The sequence below is a fragment of the Arachis stenosperma genome, chromosome 1 (genome assembly GCF_014773155.1).
Source record: "Arachis stenosperma cultivar V10309 chromosome 1, arast.V10309.gnm1.PFL2, whole genome shotgun sequence".
In the NCBI taxonomy this organism is placed as follows: Eukaryota; Viridiplantae; Streptophyta; class Magnoliopsida; order Fabales; family Fabaceae; genus Arachis; species Arachis stenosperma.
This window is the reverse complement of record NC_080377.1, coordinates 75,621,398-75,641,854: the sequence shown is the minus strand read 5'-3', so window position 1 is coordinate 75,641,854 and position 20,457 is coordinate 75,621,398. Positions and strand designations below refer to the sequence as shown.

At 35.3% G+C, this 20,457-nt stretch overlaps 1 protein-coding gene across 2 annotated transcripts; it reads left to right on the top strand.

The window, feature by feature from the left end:
* The first annotated feature begins 13,737 nt into the window (after window positions 1–13,737).
* LOC130969359 (probable inactive purple acid phosphatase 27) lies at window positions 13,738–19,278 on the top strand. 2 transcript variants are annotated; one of them, XM_057895047.1, is made up of 13 exons: window positions 13,738–13,890; window positions 14,110–14,278; window positions 14,725–14,816; window positions 15,013–15,082; window positions 15,210–15,332; window positions 15,528–15,620; window positions 15,827–15,956; window positions 16,240–16,321; window positions 16,416–16,548; window positions 16,762–16,967; window positions 17,057–17,182; window positions 17,887–18,196; window positions 18,760–19,278. In XM_057895047.1, exons 1-13 carry the CDS (start codon window positions 13,847–13,849, stop codon window positions 19,063–19,065), a joined length of 1,884 nt encoding a protein of 627 aa, XP_057751030.1. In that variant the 5' UTR covers window positions 13,738–13,846; the 3' UTR covers window positions 19,066–19,278. The 2 variants fall into 2 exon arrangements, with proteins under 2 accessions (XP_057751030.1, XP_057751022.1); XM_057895039.1 differs by having other exon boundaries at window positions 13,753–14,278.
* Window positions 19,279–20,457: the final 1,179 nt, after the last annotated feature.

Genomic DNA, 20,457 nt, shown 5'->3' with positions numbered 1-20,457 from the left:
TTGAAAATTTTTTTTTTGAAAAAGATTTTTAAAATTTTCGAAAAAAAAGGAAAAAAATGGAAAAGATATGATTTTTGAAAAAGTTTTTGAAAAGATAAGAGAATTTTTTTTAATTGAAAATTTGATTTGACTTGTAAGAAACAATTAATTTTAAAAAAAAATTTGACTAAGTCAACTCAAATTTTCGAAAATTATGAGAAAAATAAGGAAAAGATATTTTTTTTGAAATTTTAATTATGAGAGAGAAAAACACAATTATGACCCAAAACTTAAAAATTTTGGATCAAAACACATGATGCATGCATGAACACTATGAATGTCAAGATGAACACCAAGAACACTTTGAAGATCATGATGAACATCAAGAACATATTTTTCAAAAAATTTTTGATGCAAAGAAAACATGCAAGACACCAAACTTAGAAATCTTTAATGCATGGACTCTAACAAACGAAAAATGCATATGAAAAACAACAAGCAACACAAAACAAGAAAACATCAAGATCAAACAAGAGGACTTACCAAGAACAACTTGAAGATCATGAAGAACACCATGAATGCATGAATTTTCGAAAAATGCAAGAAAAATTTTTTAAAGTATGCAATTGACACCAAACTTAAAAGTTGACTCAAGACTCAAACAAGAAACACAAAATAATTTTTTATTTTTGTGATTTTATTATTTTTTTTGTATTTTTATTATATTTTTCGAAAATTATATTTTTTTGGAAAAAAAACGAAAAAGAAAAGAAAAATTTTGAAAAAGATTTTTCAAAAGTTTTTGAAAAGAAAATTACCTAATCTGAGCGACAAGAAGAACCGTCAGTTGTTCAAACTCAACAATCCCCGGCAACGGCGCCAAAAACTTGGTGGATGAAATTGTGATTCGTACTCTTTGTACTTGTATGAAATTTAATTCGAGATAATAGCTCTTTACTATGTGTGGACACAACTCCGTTCAACTAACCAGCAAGTGTACTGGGTCGTCCAAGTAATAAACCTTACGTGAGTAAGGGTCGATCCCACAGAGATTGTTGGTATGAAGCAAGCTATGGTCATCTTGTAAATCCCGGTCAGGTAGAGTCAAATGTAATTGGATTAGATATTTAAAAGATAAATAAAATAAAGGGATAGAAATACTTATGTAAATTAATAGTGGGAATTTCAGATAAGCGTATGGAGATACTGTGCCCTTTCTTTTTCTACTTTCCTACTTCTTCCTTCAATCCTTCTTACTCCTTTCCATGGCAAGCTGTATGTAGGGCATCACTGTTGTCAATGGCTACATCCCATCCTCTCAGTGAAAAAGGTCCAAATGCTCTGTCACAGCACGGCTAATCATCTGTCGGTTCTCAATCAGGTTGGAATAGAATCCTTTGATTCTTTTGCGTCTGTCACTAACGCCCAGCCTTCAGGAGTTTGAAGCTCGTCACAGTCATTCAATCCCAGAATCCTACTCGGAATACCACAGACAAGGTTAGACTTTCCGGATTCCCATGAATGCCGCCATCAATTCTAGCTTATACCACGAAGATTCTGATTAAGGAATCCAAGAGATATGCGCCCGGCCTAAGGTAGAACGGAAGTGGTTGTCAGTCACGCGCGTTCATAGGTGAGAATGATGATGAGTGTCACGGATCATCACATTCATCAAGTTGAAGTGCAGCGAATATCTTAGAACAGGAATAAATGAAATTTATAGGAAAAGAGTAGTAATTGCATTAAAACTTGAGGTACAGCAGAGCTCCACACCCTTAATCTATGGTGTGTAGAAACTCCACCGTTGAAAATACATAAGTTAAAGGTTCAGGCATGGCCGAATGGCCAGCCCCCAAAACGTGATCAGTAGTCTCTTAAGATGAAGAATAAAACAAAACTGAGACCAAAGATGTCTAATACAATAGTAAATTATCCTATTTATACTAGACTAGCTACTAGGGTTTACAGGAGTAAGTAATTGATGCATAAATCCACTTCTGGGGCCCACTTGGTGTGTGTTTGGGCTGAGATTGATCTATCCACGAGCTGAGGCTTCTTTTGGAGTTGAACGCCAAGTTGTAACGTGTTTTGGGCGTTCAACTCCGGGTCGTGACGTGTTTCTGGCGTTTTACTCGAGACAGCAGCATGGAACTGGCGTTGAGCGCCAGTTTACGTCGTTAATTCCCAAATAAAGTATAGACTATTATATATTGCTGAAAAGCTCTGGATGTCTACTTTCCAAAGCCGTTTAGAGCGCGCCATTTGGAGTTTTGTAGCTCCAGAAAATTCATTTCGAGTGCAGGGAGGTCAGATTCCAACAGCATCAGCAGTCCTTTGTCAGCCTCCTATCAGAGTTTTGCTCAAGTCCCTCAATTTCAGCCAGAAATTACCTGAAATCACAGAAAAACACACAAACTCATAGTAAAGTCCAGAAATGTGAATTTATCATAAAAACTAATGAAAACATCCCTAAAAGTAGCTTGAACTTACTAAAAACTACCTAAAAATAATGCCAAAAAGCGTATAAATTATCCGCTCATCAGAGGCCACAACCAAACTCTAAGTTTGGTGTTGAGAGGCCACAACCATGCTCTGATTATCTGTGAGGCTCCAATGAGAGCCCTCTATCAAGCTATTGACATTATAGAAGCGCTTGTTGGGAGGCAACCCAATTTTTATTTATCTATGTTATTTTATGTTTTCTTTAGGTTGATGATCATGTGGAGTCCCAAAAACAACTGCAAAAATCAAAACAAATTCAAAAACAGCATTAAAAATAGCACACCCTGGAGGAGAAACTTACTGGCATTTAAACGCCAGTAAGAGTAGCAGAATGGGCGTTAAACGCCCAGTCTGGCACCATTCTGGGCGTTTAACGCTAGAAACAAGCAATAGCTTGGCGTTAAATGCCAAGAAAGGTATAAAAGCTAGTGTTTAACGCCAGAAATAAGCAGCAGTCTGGTGTTAAACGCCAGGATTGCACAATAAGGGCATTTTACACGCCTAAAAGGAGCAGGGATGAGAAATTCTTGACCCTTCAGGATCGGTGGACCCCACAGGATCCCCACCTACCCCACCTATCTCTCTCTCCCCCTCACACATCTCTATAACACTCCACCCAAAACACCACTCACCATACAAATCTTATCCTCTTCCCTATATTCTCTTCACCAATCACCTCCATATCTCTTCCCCAAAAAATCCCACCTACCTCACTTTCAAATTCAAACACTTTTCCCTCCCAAATCCACCCAATTCCATTTGGCCACTCTCCCTCTCTTTCCCTATAAATACCCATCTTCACTCCTTCATTTTCACACATCACAAACACTCTCCTACCCCCTTGGCCGAACCTCTATCTCCCTCCATCTCCTCCATTTTCTTCTTCTTCCCCTTCTTTCTTTCTTCTTTTGCTCGAGGACAAGAAAACCTTTTAAGTTTGGTGTGGTAAAAGCATTACTTTTTTATTTTTCCATAACCATTTATGGCACCTAAAGCCGGAGAAATCTCTAAAAAGAGGAAAGGAAGGCAAAAGTTTCCACCTCCGAGTCATGGGAGATGGAGAGATTCATCTCCAAGGTCCATCAAGACCACTTCTATGAAGTTGTGGCCAAGAAGAAGGTGATCCCTGAGGTCCCTTTCATGCTCAAAAAGAATGAGTATCCTGAGATCCGACATGAGATCCGAAGAGGTTGGAAAGTTCTCACCAACCCCATTCAACAAGTCAGAATCTTAATGGTTCAAGAGTTCTATGCCAATGCATGGATCACTAGGAACCATGATCAAAGTATGAACACGAATCCAAAGAATTGGCTTACAATAGTTTGGGAGAAATACTTAGATTTCAGTCTGAAAAATGTAAGGTTGGCGTTCCACTTGCCAATGATGTGAGAAAATGCACGCCCCTACACTAGAAGGGTCAACTTTGATCAAAGTTTGGACCAAGTCCTCATGGACATAGATGTGGAAGGAGCTCAATGGAAAAGAGACTCAAGAGGCAATCCGGTTCAATTGAGAAGACCGGACCTTAAGCCTGTGGCTAAAAGATGGTTGGAGTTCATCCAACGCTCCATCATTCCTACTAGCAACCGATCTGAAGTGACTGTGGATCGGGCCATCATGATCCATAATATCATGATTGGGGAGAAAGTGGAAGTTCATGAGATCATACCTTTAGAACTCTACAAGGTGGCTGACAAGTCCTCCACTTTGGCAAGGTTAGCCTTTCCTCATCTCATTTGTCACCTATGCAATTTGGCTGGGATTGACATAGAAGGAGATAACCTCATTGAAGAGGACAAGCCCATCACTAAGAAAAGGATGGACCAAACAAGAGATCCCACTTATGGACCTCACCAAAAGCATGAGGAAATTCCTCATGAAAACCCTGAGATGCCTCAAGGGATGCATTTTCCTCCACACAACTATTGGGAGCAACTCAACACCTCTTTGGAAGGCTTGAGTTATAATATGGACCAACTAAGGGTGGAGCACCAAGAGCACTCCATCATTCTCCATGAGATTAGAGAAGATCAAAGAGCTATGAGGGAGGAGCAACAAAGGCAAGGAAGAGACATAGAGGAGCTTAGGCGCTCCATTGGATCTTCAAGAGGAAGAACTAGCTGCCATCACTAAGGTGGACCCGTTCTTTGATTTCCTTGCTCTTATTTCTCTGTTTTTCGAATTTGATGCTTTATATTTGTCTATGTTTGTGTCTTCATTACATGATCATTAGTGTCTAGTGTCTATGTCTTGAAGCTATGAATAATTCCATGAATCCTTCACCTCTCTTAAATGAAGAATATGCTTAATTACAAAAGAACAATAAGTACCTGAATCTTAAATTTTATCTTGAAATTAGTTTAATTATTTTGATGTGGTGGCAATACTTTTTGTTTTCTGAATGAATGCTTGAACAGTGCATATTTTTTATAGTGAAGTTTATGAATGTTAAAATTGTTGGCTCTTGAAAGAATGATGAACAAAGAGAAATGTTATTGATAATCTAAAAAATCATGAAATTGATTCTTGAAGCAAGAAAAAGCAGTGGAAAAAATGGTGAAAAAAAAGAAAGAAAGAAAAAGAAAAAGAAAAAGCAAGCAAAAAAAGCCAATAGCCCTTTAAACCAAAAGGCAAGGGTAAAAAGGATCCAAGACTTTGAGCATTAATGGATAGGAGGGCCCAAGGAAATAAAATCCAGGCCTAGGTGGCTAAATCAAGCTATCCCTAACCATGTGCTTATGTCATAAAGGTCCAAGTGAAAAGCTTGAGACTGAGTGGTTAAAGTCGTGATCCAAAGTAAAAAGAGTGTGCTTAAGAACTCTGGACACCTCTAACTGGGGACTTTAGCAAAGCTGAGTCACAATCTGAAAAGGTTCACCAGTTTTGTGTCTGTGGCATTTATGTATCCGGTGGTAATACTGGAAAATAAAGTGCTTAGGGCCACGACCAAGACTCATAAAGTAGCTGTGTTCAAGAATCAACATACTAAACTAGGAGAGTCAATAACACTATCCAAAATTCTGAGTTCCTATAGATGCCAATCATTCTGAATTTCAAAGGATAAAGTGAGATGCCAAAACTGTTCAGAGGCAAAAAGCTACTAGCCCCGCTCATCTAATTGGGACTAAGTTTCATTGATATTGTGAGATTCATTGTATATTCTCTTCTCTTTATCCTATTTTGTTTTCAGTTGCTTTGAGACAAGCAACAATTTAAGTTTGGTGTTGTGATGAGTGGATAATTTATACGCTTTTTGGCATTATTTTTAGGTAGTTTTTAATAGGAACTAGCTACTTTTTAGTATATTTTTATTAGTTTTTATGGAAAAATCATATTTCTGGACTTTACTATGAGTTTGTGTATTTTTCTGTGATTTCAGGTATTTTCTGGCTGAAATTGAGGGACTTGAGCAAAAATCTGATTCAGGGGCTAAAAAAGGACTGCTGATGCTGTTGGATTCTGACCTCCCTGCACTTGAAATAGAATTTTTGGAGCTATAGAAACCCAAATGGCGCGCTCTCAATTTCGTTGGAAAGTAGACATCTAGGGCTTTCCAGCAATATATAACAGTCCATACTTTGCTCGAGTTTTGATGACACAAACTGGCATTCAATTGCCAATTTCCTGCCCTATTCTGGCGTTAAACACCAGAAACAGGTTACAAGCTAGAGTTAAACGCCCAAAATAGGCTGTAAACTGGCATTTAACTTCAAGAAAAGTATCTACACATGAAATCTTCAATGCTCAGCCCAAGCACACACCAAGTGGGCCCGGAAGTGGATTTCTGCATCATTTACTTGTTTCTGTAACCCTAGTAACTAGTATAGTATAAATAGAACTTTTTACTATTGTATTAGACATCTTGGATGCTGGGATCACTTTTAGTCCCTAGACATTGGGGGCTGGCCTCACGGCCATGCCTGGACCATCATCACTTATGTATTTTCAACGGTGGACTTTCTACACACCATAGATTAAGGTGTGGAGCTCTGCTGTTCCTCGACTATTAATGCAATTACTACTGTTTTCTATTCAATTCATGCTTATTCTTGTTCTAAGATATCCATTTACACACAAGAACATGATGAATGTGATGATTATATGACATTCATCATCATTCTCAACCTATGAACATGTGCCTGACAAACACTTCCATTCTACGTGTAAACGAGCTTGAATACATATCTCTTTGCCTCCTAGTTCATGATCAGAGTCTTCGTGGTATAAGCTAGATTTAATTGGCAGCATTCTTGAGATCCGAAAAGTCTAAACCTTGTCTGTGGTATTTCGAGTAGGATCTGGGATGGGATGACTGTGACGAGCTTCAAACTCGTAAATGTTGGGCGTAGTGATAGACGCAAAAGGATCACTGGATCCTATTCCAACATGAGTAAGAACCGACAGATGATTAGCCGTGCGGTGATAGCACATTTGGACCATTTTCACTGAGAGGACGAACGGTAGCCATTGACAATGGTGATCCCCCAACATACAGCTTGTCATAGAAAGGAGTATGAAGGATTGGATGAAGGTAGTAGGAAAGCAGAGATTCAGAAGGAACAACGCATCTCCATACGCTTATCTGAAATTCCCACCAATGAATGACATAAGTATCTCTATCTTTATTTTATGTTTATTTATCTTTTAATTATCAAAACTCAATAACCATTTGAATCCGCCTGACTGAGATTTATAAGATGACCATAGCTTGCTTCAAGCCGTCAATCTCCGTGGGATCGACCCTTACTCACATAAGGTTTATTACTTGGACGACCCAGTGCACTTGCTGGTTAGTTGTGCGAAGTTGTGAAAAAGAGTTGAGATTACAATTGTGTGTACCAAGTTGTTGGTTCCATTGAGATCACAAATTTCGTGCACCAGTATGTAAAAATTTTATCTGTATGTTTATTTGCATTTTTGTGTACATCATGGACTAAATTGCATCGGTATGACAACTGAGTATCTAAAGAGAGTTCAATCGGCAGATGTCTGGGATATAGGAAATCCTATTTATCAATGTCAACGCTGTCAAGTATGGATGTGGTCTAGAGAAAGGCTTACTAAATCCAAATAGTTGTCCCAACCAAAGTTTTCATTATATTGTATGGAAGGAAAGATCGAGCTTCCTATACTTTTTGTCCTGATGAACTCATTCAGCTTTGTATTGGAAAAGATCAAAGAAGTATTCATTTCGTAAAAAAAATAAGGACATTTAATTCAATGTTTTGTTTTACATCAATGGCCAAAAAAATTGACCGTGGGGTGAACAATGGGACTGCTGCCCCAATTTTTAAGCTTAGGGATCAAAACTACCATAGAATTGGTAGCTTACTTCCTCCTGATAGTTTGCGACCAACATTTGCCCAACTATATATCTATGACACAGAAAATGAGATTGATAATCGAATATGCACACTTCGGTAATTTTTATGCAACCAGTCAAACTTTTCAGTTATTTCTTATCCGTGAGAGAAAATAACATAAATTTTATTTTTTTTTTCGCAGTTCCAATGAAGCTATAAATGAGAGGGATAGGGAAATTGTGGCAATATTAAGAAACATGCTAGACAAATATAATAGTTTGGCAAAGAGTTTTTTCTATGCAAGAGATAGGTACCAACAGAAAAATTGCACAAACATAAAGCTTAAGTTGATTAGTAAAAGGACTACAGATGGCAGGACATAGAACTTGCCATCTGCATCTGAAATGGCTGCATTGATTGTTGGCGATGTCGAACAACTAGCAAAGATATAGATATTATTGTAGAGAGTTGATGGTTTCAGTGGCTAAGAGAAGGGGGGTTGAATCTTAGCCCCATTTTTGCTTGCTAACACTTGCTGGACTTAGAAGAGACTTTTCTGTTTTTTTTTTTTTAGCTCGTCCCTAGCCACGAGACATTTTCATTTTGTCTCGTCACTTGGCATGAGACATTTTTGGATTTTGCTCCTGAACAGTAGAAACAGAAGTGAAGTAGGAAAGAAAGAAGATTACACCCAGATATATCCTGGTTCAGCTGCTAAGTGCAGTGCAGCCTACATCTAGTATCCATCACAACTATGATGGAATTTCACTATAATCAACTTGATTACAAACTGTAAAGTGCTAACCCAACTTACAAGGGGATTCCCACAGAATCATGAAACACAACATAGATGAACAAAGGAACTCTAAGACATATATAGCTTTTTCTTTTAATTTTGCACTCTCTGCCTTTTTCCGCTCTATGGCTTTTTCATACAAACCTCACTGTTTGCCTTTTTCCATGAGACTCAAGACATGACAAAATTAAACAGAAAAATTACAAAACAAAATACATTGAAGGAGAAGAAAATCTATAAGCTTAGGTAGCTATGAGACTTCTGTGCCTTGCACTCTCACTTTCTTTCCTTGAATCAAACCGTGACTGTTCACCCCTTTTATAGAGAAGTGAAGCCTTCACAGTTGAAACACAAAACTTAGCTTAGCTTCTTTTCCTTCAAAACAAACCGGTTCGGCCACACAGAGAGAAGAGGAAACTCATGCAAAACCCAACATGCAAATACCTCTAGTTCTTCCTTGGCCATCACTCTTCATCAATCCGAGCGCTCCATTCTTGGCTTCCTCTCCAAGATGAATTTCTGGCCCTTGATGCTTCATGATGATGATGACTTCATCTGCTCCAATCTCTGCCTCTTCCATCACTTCGCCACTCTAGCTACTTCCTGTGGTGGTTGAGCAGAGTCAGAGACAAGCCATGCCACCAAGAATCTCTTCCTTGCTGGCCGAATCTTCTTCTTTCTTTTTGAGTATGAAGGATCCGAGATTATCTCACCAAATCTTACTACATTTGGTGATTATCTCAGCCACAGCATACTTTTGGTTTTCTTTTTCTTGCCATCATTAGCTTGATGGTCTTGATGCATGCAGCTTCTTCTTTTTGGTGAGTGTAGCTTTCATGGCTGTCAATAACCGAGAGAGAAGAAGGAAAGAGATGAGAGAGAATGTAAAGTTAAAGTAAAAGCAATTAAATGAAATGAAACATATTGATGGATTGCTTTTACTTCCCTTGCTTTGAGTAGCGTACAGCATTAATCATAATGATTCCCATCAAATCAAAGTCAAGTTCTCTCTCATGTTTCCAATGCTAGTATATTAAGTTTTGAAATCCATCCTTAGCAAGCAATGGAATCCGTTGGAAAGCATGAAGCCTATTTACTTTCTCTTTAACTTGGTTTCGGACCAAGCTTGGAAACATTCATAAAAAAAAAAATTAATGTTGGGCTTGGTAGCAACAAAATTTAATCTGGCCCAATTAGTAACATTTGATTTCCTGATGAATTTTGGATCAAGCATTGGATCATTCATCAAAACTAAATTGGGCTTATGGCAATGTTTGATTTCTGGCCCAAATGATAAAATCTTTTCAGCCAACAATCACAAAACAAGAATTACATAGGGCTGAATTTTAATTTATTGGGCTTGGAATCTCTCCTTTTATTTCGGCCCAATTAAAAAACTGCATCACAAAATTATTAATTAACATATGTTAAATGAAGATCAAATTAATAATTTTGTAATTAAATATTTCAATAATGTTTGTTCATCATAAATATTAATTTGGAGTTTTCCAAACTCATCAAGAGTCAATCTAGAAAGCTCCAGCGGATTGATATTTTTCATCCATCTTATTTAGCCTTGCAATATCCATTGTTGTTTCCGTATGGGGAGGATGGATTTCGTTTGGGTATTGCAACATCAGATTCTATCTCTGCTAGGCCTACAAAGAAAAATAAAACAATCACTTTGCGACAATTCTTTGCTTTTCGACTACAGAAAAGGACGGGTGAATCTCCGTTAATTCTGAGATCAAAGAGATTATTCCAACAGTTTCTGGTAGATGCATACACAATAGTGGAATCAGAGAGGTTAAAATTTTTTAGGTGTAAACAACCACAGTTGAGGGTTGATAAATACAAATATCTGCATGAAAGTCTTATAAATGGGGATGTCGATGCTGCAAGGCTTGGAAAAAGAATCATTCTTCCTAATACTTTTACCGGTGGACCTAGGAATATGATGAATAATTGTAAAGATGCATTTACAATTTGCATATATGCAGGATATCCTAACTATTTTATCACTATGAACTGTAACCCTAAATGGGATGAGATAAAAAGAGAAGTGACTACCATTGGATTGAAGGCAGAAGACCGTCCTGATATATTATGTCGAGTTTTCAAGATCAAGTTTGATGGTTTGATTGATGACCTAAAAGAGGGAAAAATCTTTGGCAAAATTTTGGGATGTAAGTATGTGTTTATGCAACGCTTTATTAAAATCTTATGTTGTAATGCTTTGCTCATTTGTCTTTTTCAATTTTCAGACGTTTGCACTGTAGAGTTTCAAAAGAGAGGGCTTCCACACGAACAGTAAAGAAAATGGAATGTGTACTAGACAATAAGTTCATTGTTTCGTATAATCTAGAATTGTTGCTCAAGTTCGGGTGCCACATAAATGTGGAATACACATGCCAAACAAGTTCTATTAAGTATCTGTTTAAGTATGTACACAAGGGTAATGACCGCGTAACAGCTACTCTATACAATGCTGGTGATCCGTCAGAAGCCACACAAGTTGTTGACGAAATTAGGAATTACTACGATTGTAGGTACATTTTGGCATGTGAGGCAGTCTGGCATCTATTTGGATACGAAATCCAAGAGAAAGAACCATTTGTGATTAGACTTCCATTCCATTTGGAGGATGAGCAACTTGTGGTTTATGGTAAAACTTCTAATGTGAATGATATCGTCGAAAGAGCAATATCTCATAAGTCCATGTTTTTGGGATGGATGGCGGCGAACATGTCTTGTCCCTATGCTCAAAGTCTGACTTATGCTGAGTTTCCAACCAAGTTTATTTGAAAGGACGATTCTTCAAAGTGGTTTCATTTTTCTCACCACTTTCTTTGAAATTTAAAATGTTAGGCTCAACTGGAACTAAGTTTCTAGTTCTAGAGAAGCTTTGATGTGCGCTTCCAACATTGATAATAGCACGAATGACATTCACAGAATGCCCATTATCCAAGATAAGTGAATTACAATTGATAGAGTTCAATAACCATATGCATCAAATGGAGTTTCCTTTTCCAATGATGAATTCAGCGTAGGTCCTCTCTAGTGTTACTATCGTTTATTCTGGTTATTGAAGGAATGACATATTCAATAAAGGGTTTAATCCCATAAAATTACAAGGTATAAGCCATAATTAATAAGGATGAAGTGATTTCTGCCATAATTAATAAGGATGAAGTGATTTCCGCCATAATTTAATCCCTCAAACTCACACACACACGCACATTCTAGAGATTTTCTGACTCTGTTTCGAGTTAAATTCTGTAGCTTTCCTTCTATTTTTAGTTTTTTATCATTTATAGTTTCATAACTTATGTTCATTGCAAGACTTCGTTTATTTTTCTTTATTTCATTATTTTCATTCTCAATTTGTTGTTAAATTCTTCACACCTTTGTGAAGAATCGTTGTAGTTCTTAATACTTTAAAATTCTACAAATTTTGTTCTATTTTTATAATCAATATAATTATTTATTTGTGTGGTTATGATTCTATATATTTTTATGATTTTTTCATTGACAATATAAATTTTGATGTACGTGTTTCACTCAATTTTTTGGTATGATTCGATAGGTGTCCAATCGAGTTTGTATCAAGATCTCAGTTTGGGGAGCAGATGCGACTTCTCTGAAAAAGAGTGAGCTCGAACCAAGAATTACTTAGTAATAGTGTCGAAATTACTAGTGGCAGATTTATGATAAAGGAAGTAAATGACTAAATTACTTAAATAAAGAAAAACTCAACAAATAAAAAGTGTAAAAATTTAAATGAAAGTAGAATAACAACAAAAATACAAAGAAATTAAAGAAAATAATCAAATAAACAAAAGAAAATAAATTAAAAATTGACTTCTAACGCTCACATGCACTTGTACTCCATATTCTTCCTTTACCTTTCGGAGACCGGAAATTTTATGAGTTTACGTGATGATCTAGTCATGTAGTATTTTTGATTGAAGTCCTCCTAAATCTTTGGAATTCCTCATATTTATACATCACAAGGATGGATTAGCTCCTGAATAATCTTTGACCACGACTTGATTCCTCCTTTTTTTTCCTCAGACCACGACCTTGTCTAAAGGATTCTCATGATAATTCTCCACATTCTATCTTGCCTAGTCCTTCAAATCTCATGTTCTGACGTGTCATATTTATTACATGGCATTTTTCTAGTTTCCACCCTATTTTCTCGACCCCTCACATTATTAGACTTTTGATCTATAATCGAAGAAGAATTTCTCTACAGCTAAACCATCCATGCGACACTTTCGACCTCCTATGACTTCTGATCAAACCTTTTTATAGGTCGAAATTCGTGCTAATAATACGTAAAGATGGTATTTATAAGAGGAATAAATTTCGCTCTACACATTAGAATTCAAACCACAATTTGTATTTTGTTCAATCTTTTTCATTTGCAAATCGTAAAATATATACAAGACTATGAATATATTAAAAGACAAACTATTCAACTTATGTTTATACAGGGATCTCGAGTACACCGCTGGATTGAGAATATCCTTAGTATATTCCTCAGTCTGTACACTTTGTGTTGAGAAGATGCTGCGTGTGATGAGAAAAAGAACCTTCGCTCTCATGAAGATAATCATTAATCACCATCAGAATTCTAAGAGAATTTTTTATTAATAAAGTCTGTTAATCGCAACAATTGGAGGGCTAATTCCTTCCTAAAGTGAAAATAATGATAACAATAATAATTAATAACTTCTCAATTGTTGTGTAAGCAAAAAGCCAAGCTAGTGAAATACTTAGGTATAATTATAATCTATTAACGATGAATTTTCAAATATTTGAACGGACTAGAGAGAGTTGAAGGCTTGGTAGGTAGGTGGAAGATGCATTTAACAAATTGCATACATCTTTTGAGTCTTCCCTACTGCTACTTCAAGTCCACTCATTACTTCAATATATATGAATATTTTTTTATGAATAAAAATAAATTAATTATTAAATTTTTATTTTATTTTTATTTGTTATTTTATTTTTTTTAAATAAAATTTATTATCTTATTTTTTTAAGCTAGTTATACTTATTTTTTTCTAAAAGAATCAGATTATTTTAGCTTATTTTAAAATTTAAAATCAGTTTAGTAATTAGTATAAATAAGCAGCATTGTTGTCTCTGACAACTACAACATAACAATAAAAATTTCTTCCTCCTACCTTTTCTTATTTTTTCATAGTCTTATTATTAATTAAAACCCTCTCACTTGCTCTTTCTTGTTTCCACTGCTATGCCGTTTGAATATCCTTGTGTTGAGTGCGAAACACAGAAACAGTAAGCACGCTAGTAAATCATAAGAAAGTCAACAATAATATAGTTTTTTTCATATGCACATTGATATATATATATACATATTTCCAATGTTCAATTATTATGCTTATCTGATTCTCCCTTGGTTTCACAAAAATTGCATGTGCAACTAAAACCCAATAATATATTCATATATATGGAGGTATTATACGATGGTCATGGTGTAATTGTTTTGATCCTTAGAGGCAGTATGATTCTTCTTGTTTCGTTGCTTATCAACTTGAGCATCGCTTTGGCTCACTTTCATGGCTTCGGGGAACAACCACTCGCCAAGATTGCAATCCATAAGGCTGTTGTTTCGCTCCACAGTAACGCCTCCATTGCAGCCTCCCCTTATCTTCTTGGCACAAAGGTATATATCACCATCAACATGCTCCTTCTGTTCTGATTTTGATCTTGTATCTATCCAGAGAAGTTGACCATGTTTGATTCAGACAAGTTCTAGCTCTACCTTGGTTTGTTTTCAACCGTTTTAAATTGCAGATGGTTAGGTTAGTTTTAATTTCCGCCAGAGACAAAATTAATGGTACTGATGCTGTTGCAATTTCTGTTCTAATGCCGTTCCAGAGGGCGCCACGATGACACTATTGTGATTTTGGACTGCACGTCTAAAAGCAAGTGTTTATTGATAACTAATTTAAACATGAAAAGTAAGAGTTAGGCTGCTTAAGTGGGGACCACACCAAGATTCTAGTAAATAAGTGTTGACACATTTTTATGAAGAGTTCGGATGTTCAAAAACATATTTATCTTGTGTGCAGCATTCAATTCATGTGCTTTTCACATATTTGATTTCAGGGTGAAGATACCCAATGGGTGACTGTGAATGTTTATCACCCTGACCCATCTGCAGATGATTGGGTTGGAGTTTTCTCTCCTGCAAAGTTCAAGTAATGTTCTTACTCTGTTCCTCATATTCAACGTAAATTCAGTATTGCATAGAACTCAACACTAGATGGGATGCTTTAACAAGCAATCACCTGCATTAACCGAAAATGAATCAAATACTCTATTTATTCGGCTTTATTTGTCACCGTGACATTCTAGTGTATTTTTTAATTATTATTGTTATTTTGTTAATTGCAGCTCATCGACATGTCCACCGGTTAATGATCCAAAAGAAGATACTCCATACATATGCTCAGCACCAATAAAGGTTAGTATGTTATTCATTAATCTCTTTATGATTAACTTGTACTCTTGCTAGATTGTATTAAGGTTAAGTGGTTAACTACTTCAAAGTGGTACCCTGCTGATGTTATCGTTTTGAATGTTTGTTCCAGTACAAATTTGTGAATTACTCCAATTCAATGTATACAAAGACAGGAAAGGCTTCTTTGAAGTTCCAATTGATCAACCAGCGTGCCGACTTTTCCTTCGCGCTATTTTCTGGCGGACTATTGAATGTATGTCCATGACTATTGCAGCTGTTCTTGTATTTGTTGTCTTCTAATAATATTGAGTGTTACCTTAGAAACTTTGATCTAGCATTTGCTGTTTACAAAAACAGCTCAGTATTATCTTGATTCAGAATATGTATATGATTTTTATTTTATGAAATTGCTAGCCGTTAATTAATTGTAATTGATTGATCATTGCAGCCTAAACTTGTTACAGTCTCCAATTTCATATCATTTGTGAATCCTAAGGCACCTCTGTATCCGCGCATTGCTCAAGGGAAGTCTTGGGATGAAGTAAGTTTATTTCTTATGTCTTAAGATATTTATCACAAGCCATAACAATTTAGTTGAGCATAGCGAGTGATAGTGTGATACATACCCTTTATATGAATCAACTTGATAAAATTCAGTACCCTACTCCTTAGACACTTGATCTATAAAGTTTAGTAAATTTTGAACACACATCTATGAAAAGATGAAATATACAGTGATTTATGCAGATGACAGTTACATGGACAAGTGGATATGACATAAGTGAAGCTACACCATTTGTTGAGTGGAGTATTAAGGGAAAGACTCCAGTGCAATCTCCTGCTGGAACATTGACATTTGGTCGCAACGCCATGTGTGGTATGCTTCATTCAATTGGCTAAATTAACTTTTCTATGGCAGAAATAATACTCTTGAATTATAACTTTATTTAACCTTACTCATAACTTAAATTTCTGCTTGGCAAATATGCAAGAACTTCGATTAGGTTCGCATTTGAGCCGTTGGTGAGAAAACTAACGATTTTAGGTTTAATCAGATATAAACACATGCATAATCCCTGTTACCTTATGAATCCTGGCTATCATCAATATTCAAGATCACTAATTATTTGAAACCATGTTCTTCCTTTGCCACTCTGCAGGTTCACCAGCAAGCACTGTAGGTTGGCGTGATCCCGGGTTCATCCACACAAGTTTTCTTAAAGAACTGTGGCCAAATAAAGTGTATGGTTATTGATATCCATGTATTTTGATAGCAAACTGAGTAACTGGCAGACTTTGTTTCATAATTTCTTTCTTTCAAATATATTTTCTTCAGGTACACATACCGATTGGGGCATCTTTTGTCTAATGGTTCAGAAATTTGGAGCAAGCAATATTCATTCAAGTCATCACCTTATCCTGGACAGAACTCACTCCAACGTGTAATCATATTTGGTGACATGGGCAAGGTAATGTTAAACCATTTTTTTATCCTATCTTATGTTGCGAAAAATTTGGAAGTGCTAGTCGGGCTTGTATCTTTGTTCTGATCTTAATAGAATGATCAACACCTACACCGAACTTATCTAAACTTTCTTTAGAATCTTAGTTAGGCTAAAATGACAAACTTTCAAGAGGACGAGGGCTGAAAAAGATTTACTTCTGATCCAATAAGTTTGCAGGCTGAACGTGACGGTTCAAACGAGTATAACAACTATCAACCTGGTTCACTCAACACAACAGACCAGCTCATCAAGGATTTAGAAAACATTGACATTGTTTTCCACATTGGAGACATGACTTATGCAAATGGATACATCTCACAATGGGACCAATTCACTGCTCAAGTGGAACCAATTGCATCAAAAGTGCCATATATGATTGGCAGGTAGGTTTGTCCTATGTTATAAGAACAATATTTTTCAATTACTTTTGTATTGATGTATTAGAATTCGTAATTGTGTGATCATGATGCAGTGGTAATCATGAGCGTGATTGGCCCAACACGGGATCCTTTTATAATACTACAGATTCAGGTGGTGAATGTGGAGTTTTGGCTCAGACCATGTTTTATGTCCCAGCAGAAAACAGAGAAAAGTTCTGGTACATGCTGTTTTATGAAAATCTTAGTGCTGTTCATTTAGTTTTATTATTATATATATGATGGCACTGCTTAAAACATCTGATACAATCTTGCAATCACATCTATTCTGTTGGATAATTATTTATGCTGTCAATTGTAAAAAGTTGTTATTTTTGTCTATAGATATATTAAAAAGTGATGGTGATAGATAAAAGGGAACACATAGAGTATCTATTAAACATAGAGTATCTATTATTTAGTTCAATCAAAATTCAACTTGGTTAAACCAACGGAACCAAATGAAGCATGAAGGGCTTACCGTTTGAGTCTATTTTAGTTCTCCAAATAATTTTAACTTCAACATTGAAGATAGCTGTAAGAAATGAACACATTAGCATCAAATCTAATGCAGGAAGAGGTTAAATTGACTTGAGTTTAAATTCAAAAATGATAGATATTACTCTTAAATTATTCATGACATTAATGTTTGTATCATCAAACATGCTTAATTCAACAAAAGTACAAAAAGTTTATAATGATACACAGCAATAGTGAGTGTTTTTTCGCACTCTCTCATCGTTTCATCTTATTCTATCACTTTTTACACAAATCAACGGATCCAAAGACGTATCAGAAAATGACAGTGAAAATAAAAGCAATAGTATATTATAATTTTTAAATACAATTAGTATATATAATAATAAATAACATTCTGAATACACAGGTATTCAACGGATTATGGCATGTTTCGCTTCTGCATAGGGGACACTGAACATGATTGGAGAGAAGGAACAGAACAATACAAATTCATTGAGCATTGTCTCGCAACAGTGGACAGACAGAAGCAACCATGGTTGATCTTTGCTGCACATAGAGTGCTTGGATATTCGTCTGATTTTTATTATGGATTGGAGGGTTCATTTGAAGAGCCAATGGGAAGGGAAAGTTTGCAGAAACTTTGGCAGAGATATAAAGTGGATATTGCATTTTATGGCCATGTCCATAACTATGAAAGGACATGCCCCATTTATCAGGTAAACACAATAATAGCCAACTATGCCCTCGTTTTATTTAAATTTAGGTGATGAATTGAAAAGATGCAGAGATTTAGAGTAAGTACCAAAAAAAAAAAAAAAAGAAAAGAGACTCAGCACGACAAAGATTTTTTTTAAATGATATTTTTTTAAAAAAAATTTTATAAAAGTAGAAGTGATTTTATATTTGGATATCTCATGTAAAAAAAATTTTTTTTATCAATATGTTTGGATAAAATAAGATAAAAGTATTTTTTTATTTGTTTATTATATAAAAATATCTTTTTTTTAAAAAAAAAGATCTTTTAAAAAAAATGTAAATTGTAAGCTCTTAAAAAATGTTTTTTTTTTTAATTTTTTACTTTTATTATTAAAAATTTGTCAAACACACTTAAAAATAAAAGATCTTTTTTCATTGAAAATATATATATATTTTTTTTATGGATTTAGTGGCGCGCAAACAAGCATATTCTCAAACGAAATGAGCATATATTGTATAAGTTAAAAAATAGTGCAATTAAATTTTAAATAAGATCATTAATTTTGTAACAAAACATATGCAGAACCAATGTGTGAACAAAGAAAGGTCACAGTATTCAGGCACGGTGAACGGAACAATTCATGTTGTTGTTGGAGGAGCAGGAAGCCACTTGTCGAATTTCAGCCAAGTAACACCAAAGTGGAGTCTTTACAGAGACTATGACTTTGGCTTTGTCAAGTTGACCGCATTCAACCATTCTTCTCTCTTATTTGAGTACAAGAAAAGCAGTGATGGCAACGTCTATGATTCTTTCACCATTTCAAGGGATTACAAAGATGTATTGGCATGTGTACATGATGGATGTGAACCAACCACTTTAGCCACTTAAAATTGTGTAGCCTCTATAGACTCTACATACATGTACACCTTCATCTATGTTCTTATGAATTGAATATTTATATACTGCAAGAACTAAGGGCCGAAAGAATTATGCAGTGTAATCAGGCTACAATTATGAATCAAAGAACACAATTATTAATCCCATGTCTATCCTTTTCACTTCATTTTAAGCTGGGGAAGGGAATGAACGAATTTCATATTATCCTGACTGGTAGCGGGTGCCACCTAATATAGTTTGTCAATTGTCAGTTTAGTTTGTTGAAGTTTCAGTTAGTTAGTTACTGTATTTATAGCAATTCGTTAGTTAGTTAATTATGATTGCTTGCATCACAAGCTAATTAGTCTTGTATGTAGCTAAGACCTGTGCACAAATTCATCCACATCTCTGCAATTTCTTCTCAATCTATTCAAAGTTTCATACCATTTCAAATCTTTAAATCTGTAAATGTTGAAAAAAAAAAAGGGAAAAAAATTCATAGGCTTACTCACACCTAATAAGAGGATAATTTTTAAAGATGAATATAGTCTGTCACTAACTTCAATTTTAATTTTGAATTATCTTTTTTTTTAGTTGTGTGTATATCAAACATACCACTCGAAAAATAAGTTATAGTATCTCGAACCGACAACCGAACGAACCCCTTAAGGCTTAAAGCCTTGTCACTTTCTTGAAAAAGATTTAACATCCAATTTTATTTGATTGAACATTTCTGGACCTTTTCAAGCTCTCTAATTTGTGTTGCTTTCGGATATTGGCTCCACTATGCTCATCAAACAAATTCTAGTATTCTACAATTCTAAGCTTTTAACGACCTTCTTTTGTATTTTTGTGGAAAATGGTTATCATGTAAAATCAAATCAACCACGGCGTTTAAATACTAATCGAATCCACAATTTAAATTTTATTTTCAGTTGACTACCTCTAAACGACAAATTAAAATAACAATAAAACATTCATTGATAAACTTATTTCCCTTATTTGATGATGAGATCTTATGGAGTGCAAATAATAATGATATAATTAGCTAACTAAACTAAAACGTCCATATTGTTGTTGATTATTTCCATCACCACTTGCTGGTGTGAAAACTGCTACATATTGGTGAAAGAAATTCTTGGCTCAGGGCCCAAGTTGGATGGAAATATTAATCGGAAAGTGGCATATTGAATGAGATTGAGATGGACCTTTGACCAGCAAGTTGATGATATACATGAGATTAACTAAAAGAATCTACAAAAAGAAAACTTTAAAGGTATGATGGACCAATCAATCTATAAATGGTCATCTCAGTATAATAGATTTATGGTATATAAAACTAAACTGAAAACTGATCTTTCAATGTGTACAGTGGTTGGGTTCTCATCTATTTGACGGAATCAA

What these genes read in the sequence shown, in the direction of transcription:
- LOC130969359 (XM_057895039.1), top strand. Translation starts at nt 14,063, where the DNA reads ATGGAGGTATTATACGATGGTCATGGTGTAATTGTTTTGATCCTTAGA. An exon ending in AAGGGAAGTCTTGGGATGAA is followed by an intron (nt 15,621 to 15,826) that starts GTAAGTTTATTT and finishes TGATTTATGCAG; the next exon opens with ATGACAGTTACATGGACAAG. An exon ending in TATTTGGTGACATGGGCAAG is followed by an intron (nt 16,549 to 16,761) that starts GTAATGTTAAAC and finishes ATAAGTTTGCAG; the next exon opens with GCTGAACGTGACGGTTCAAA.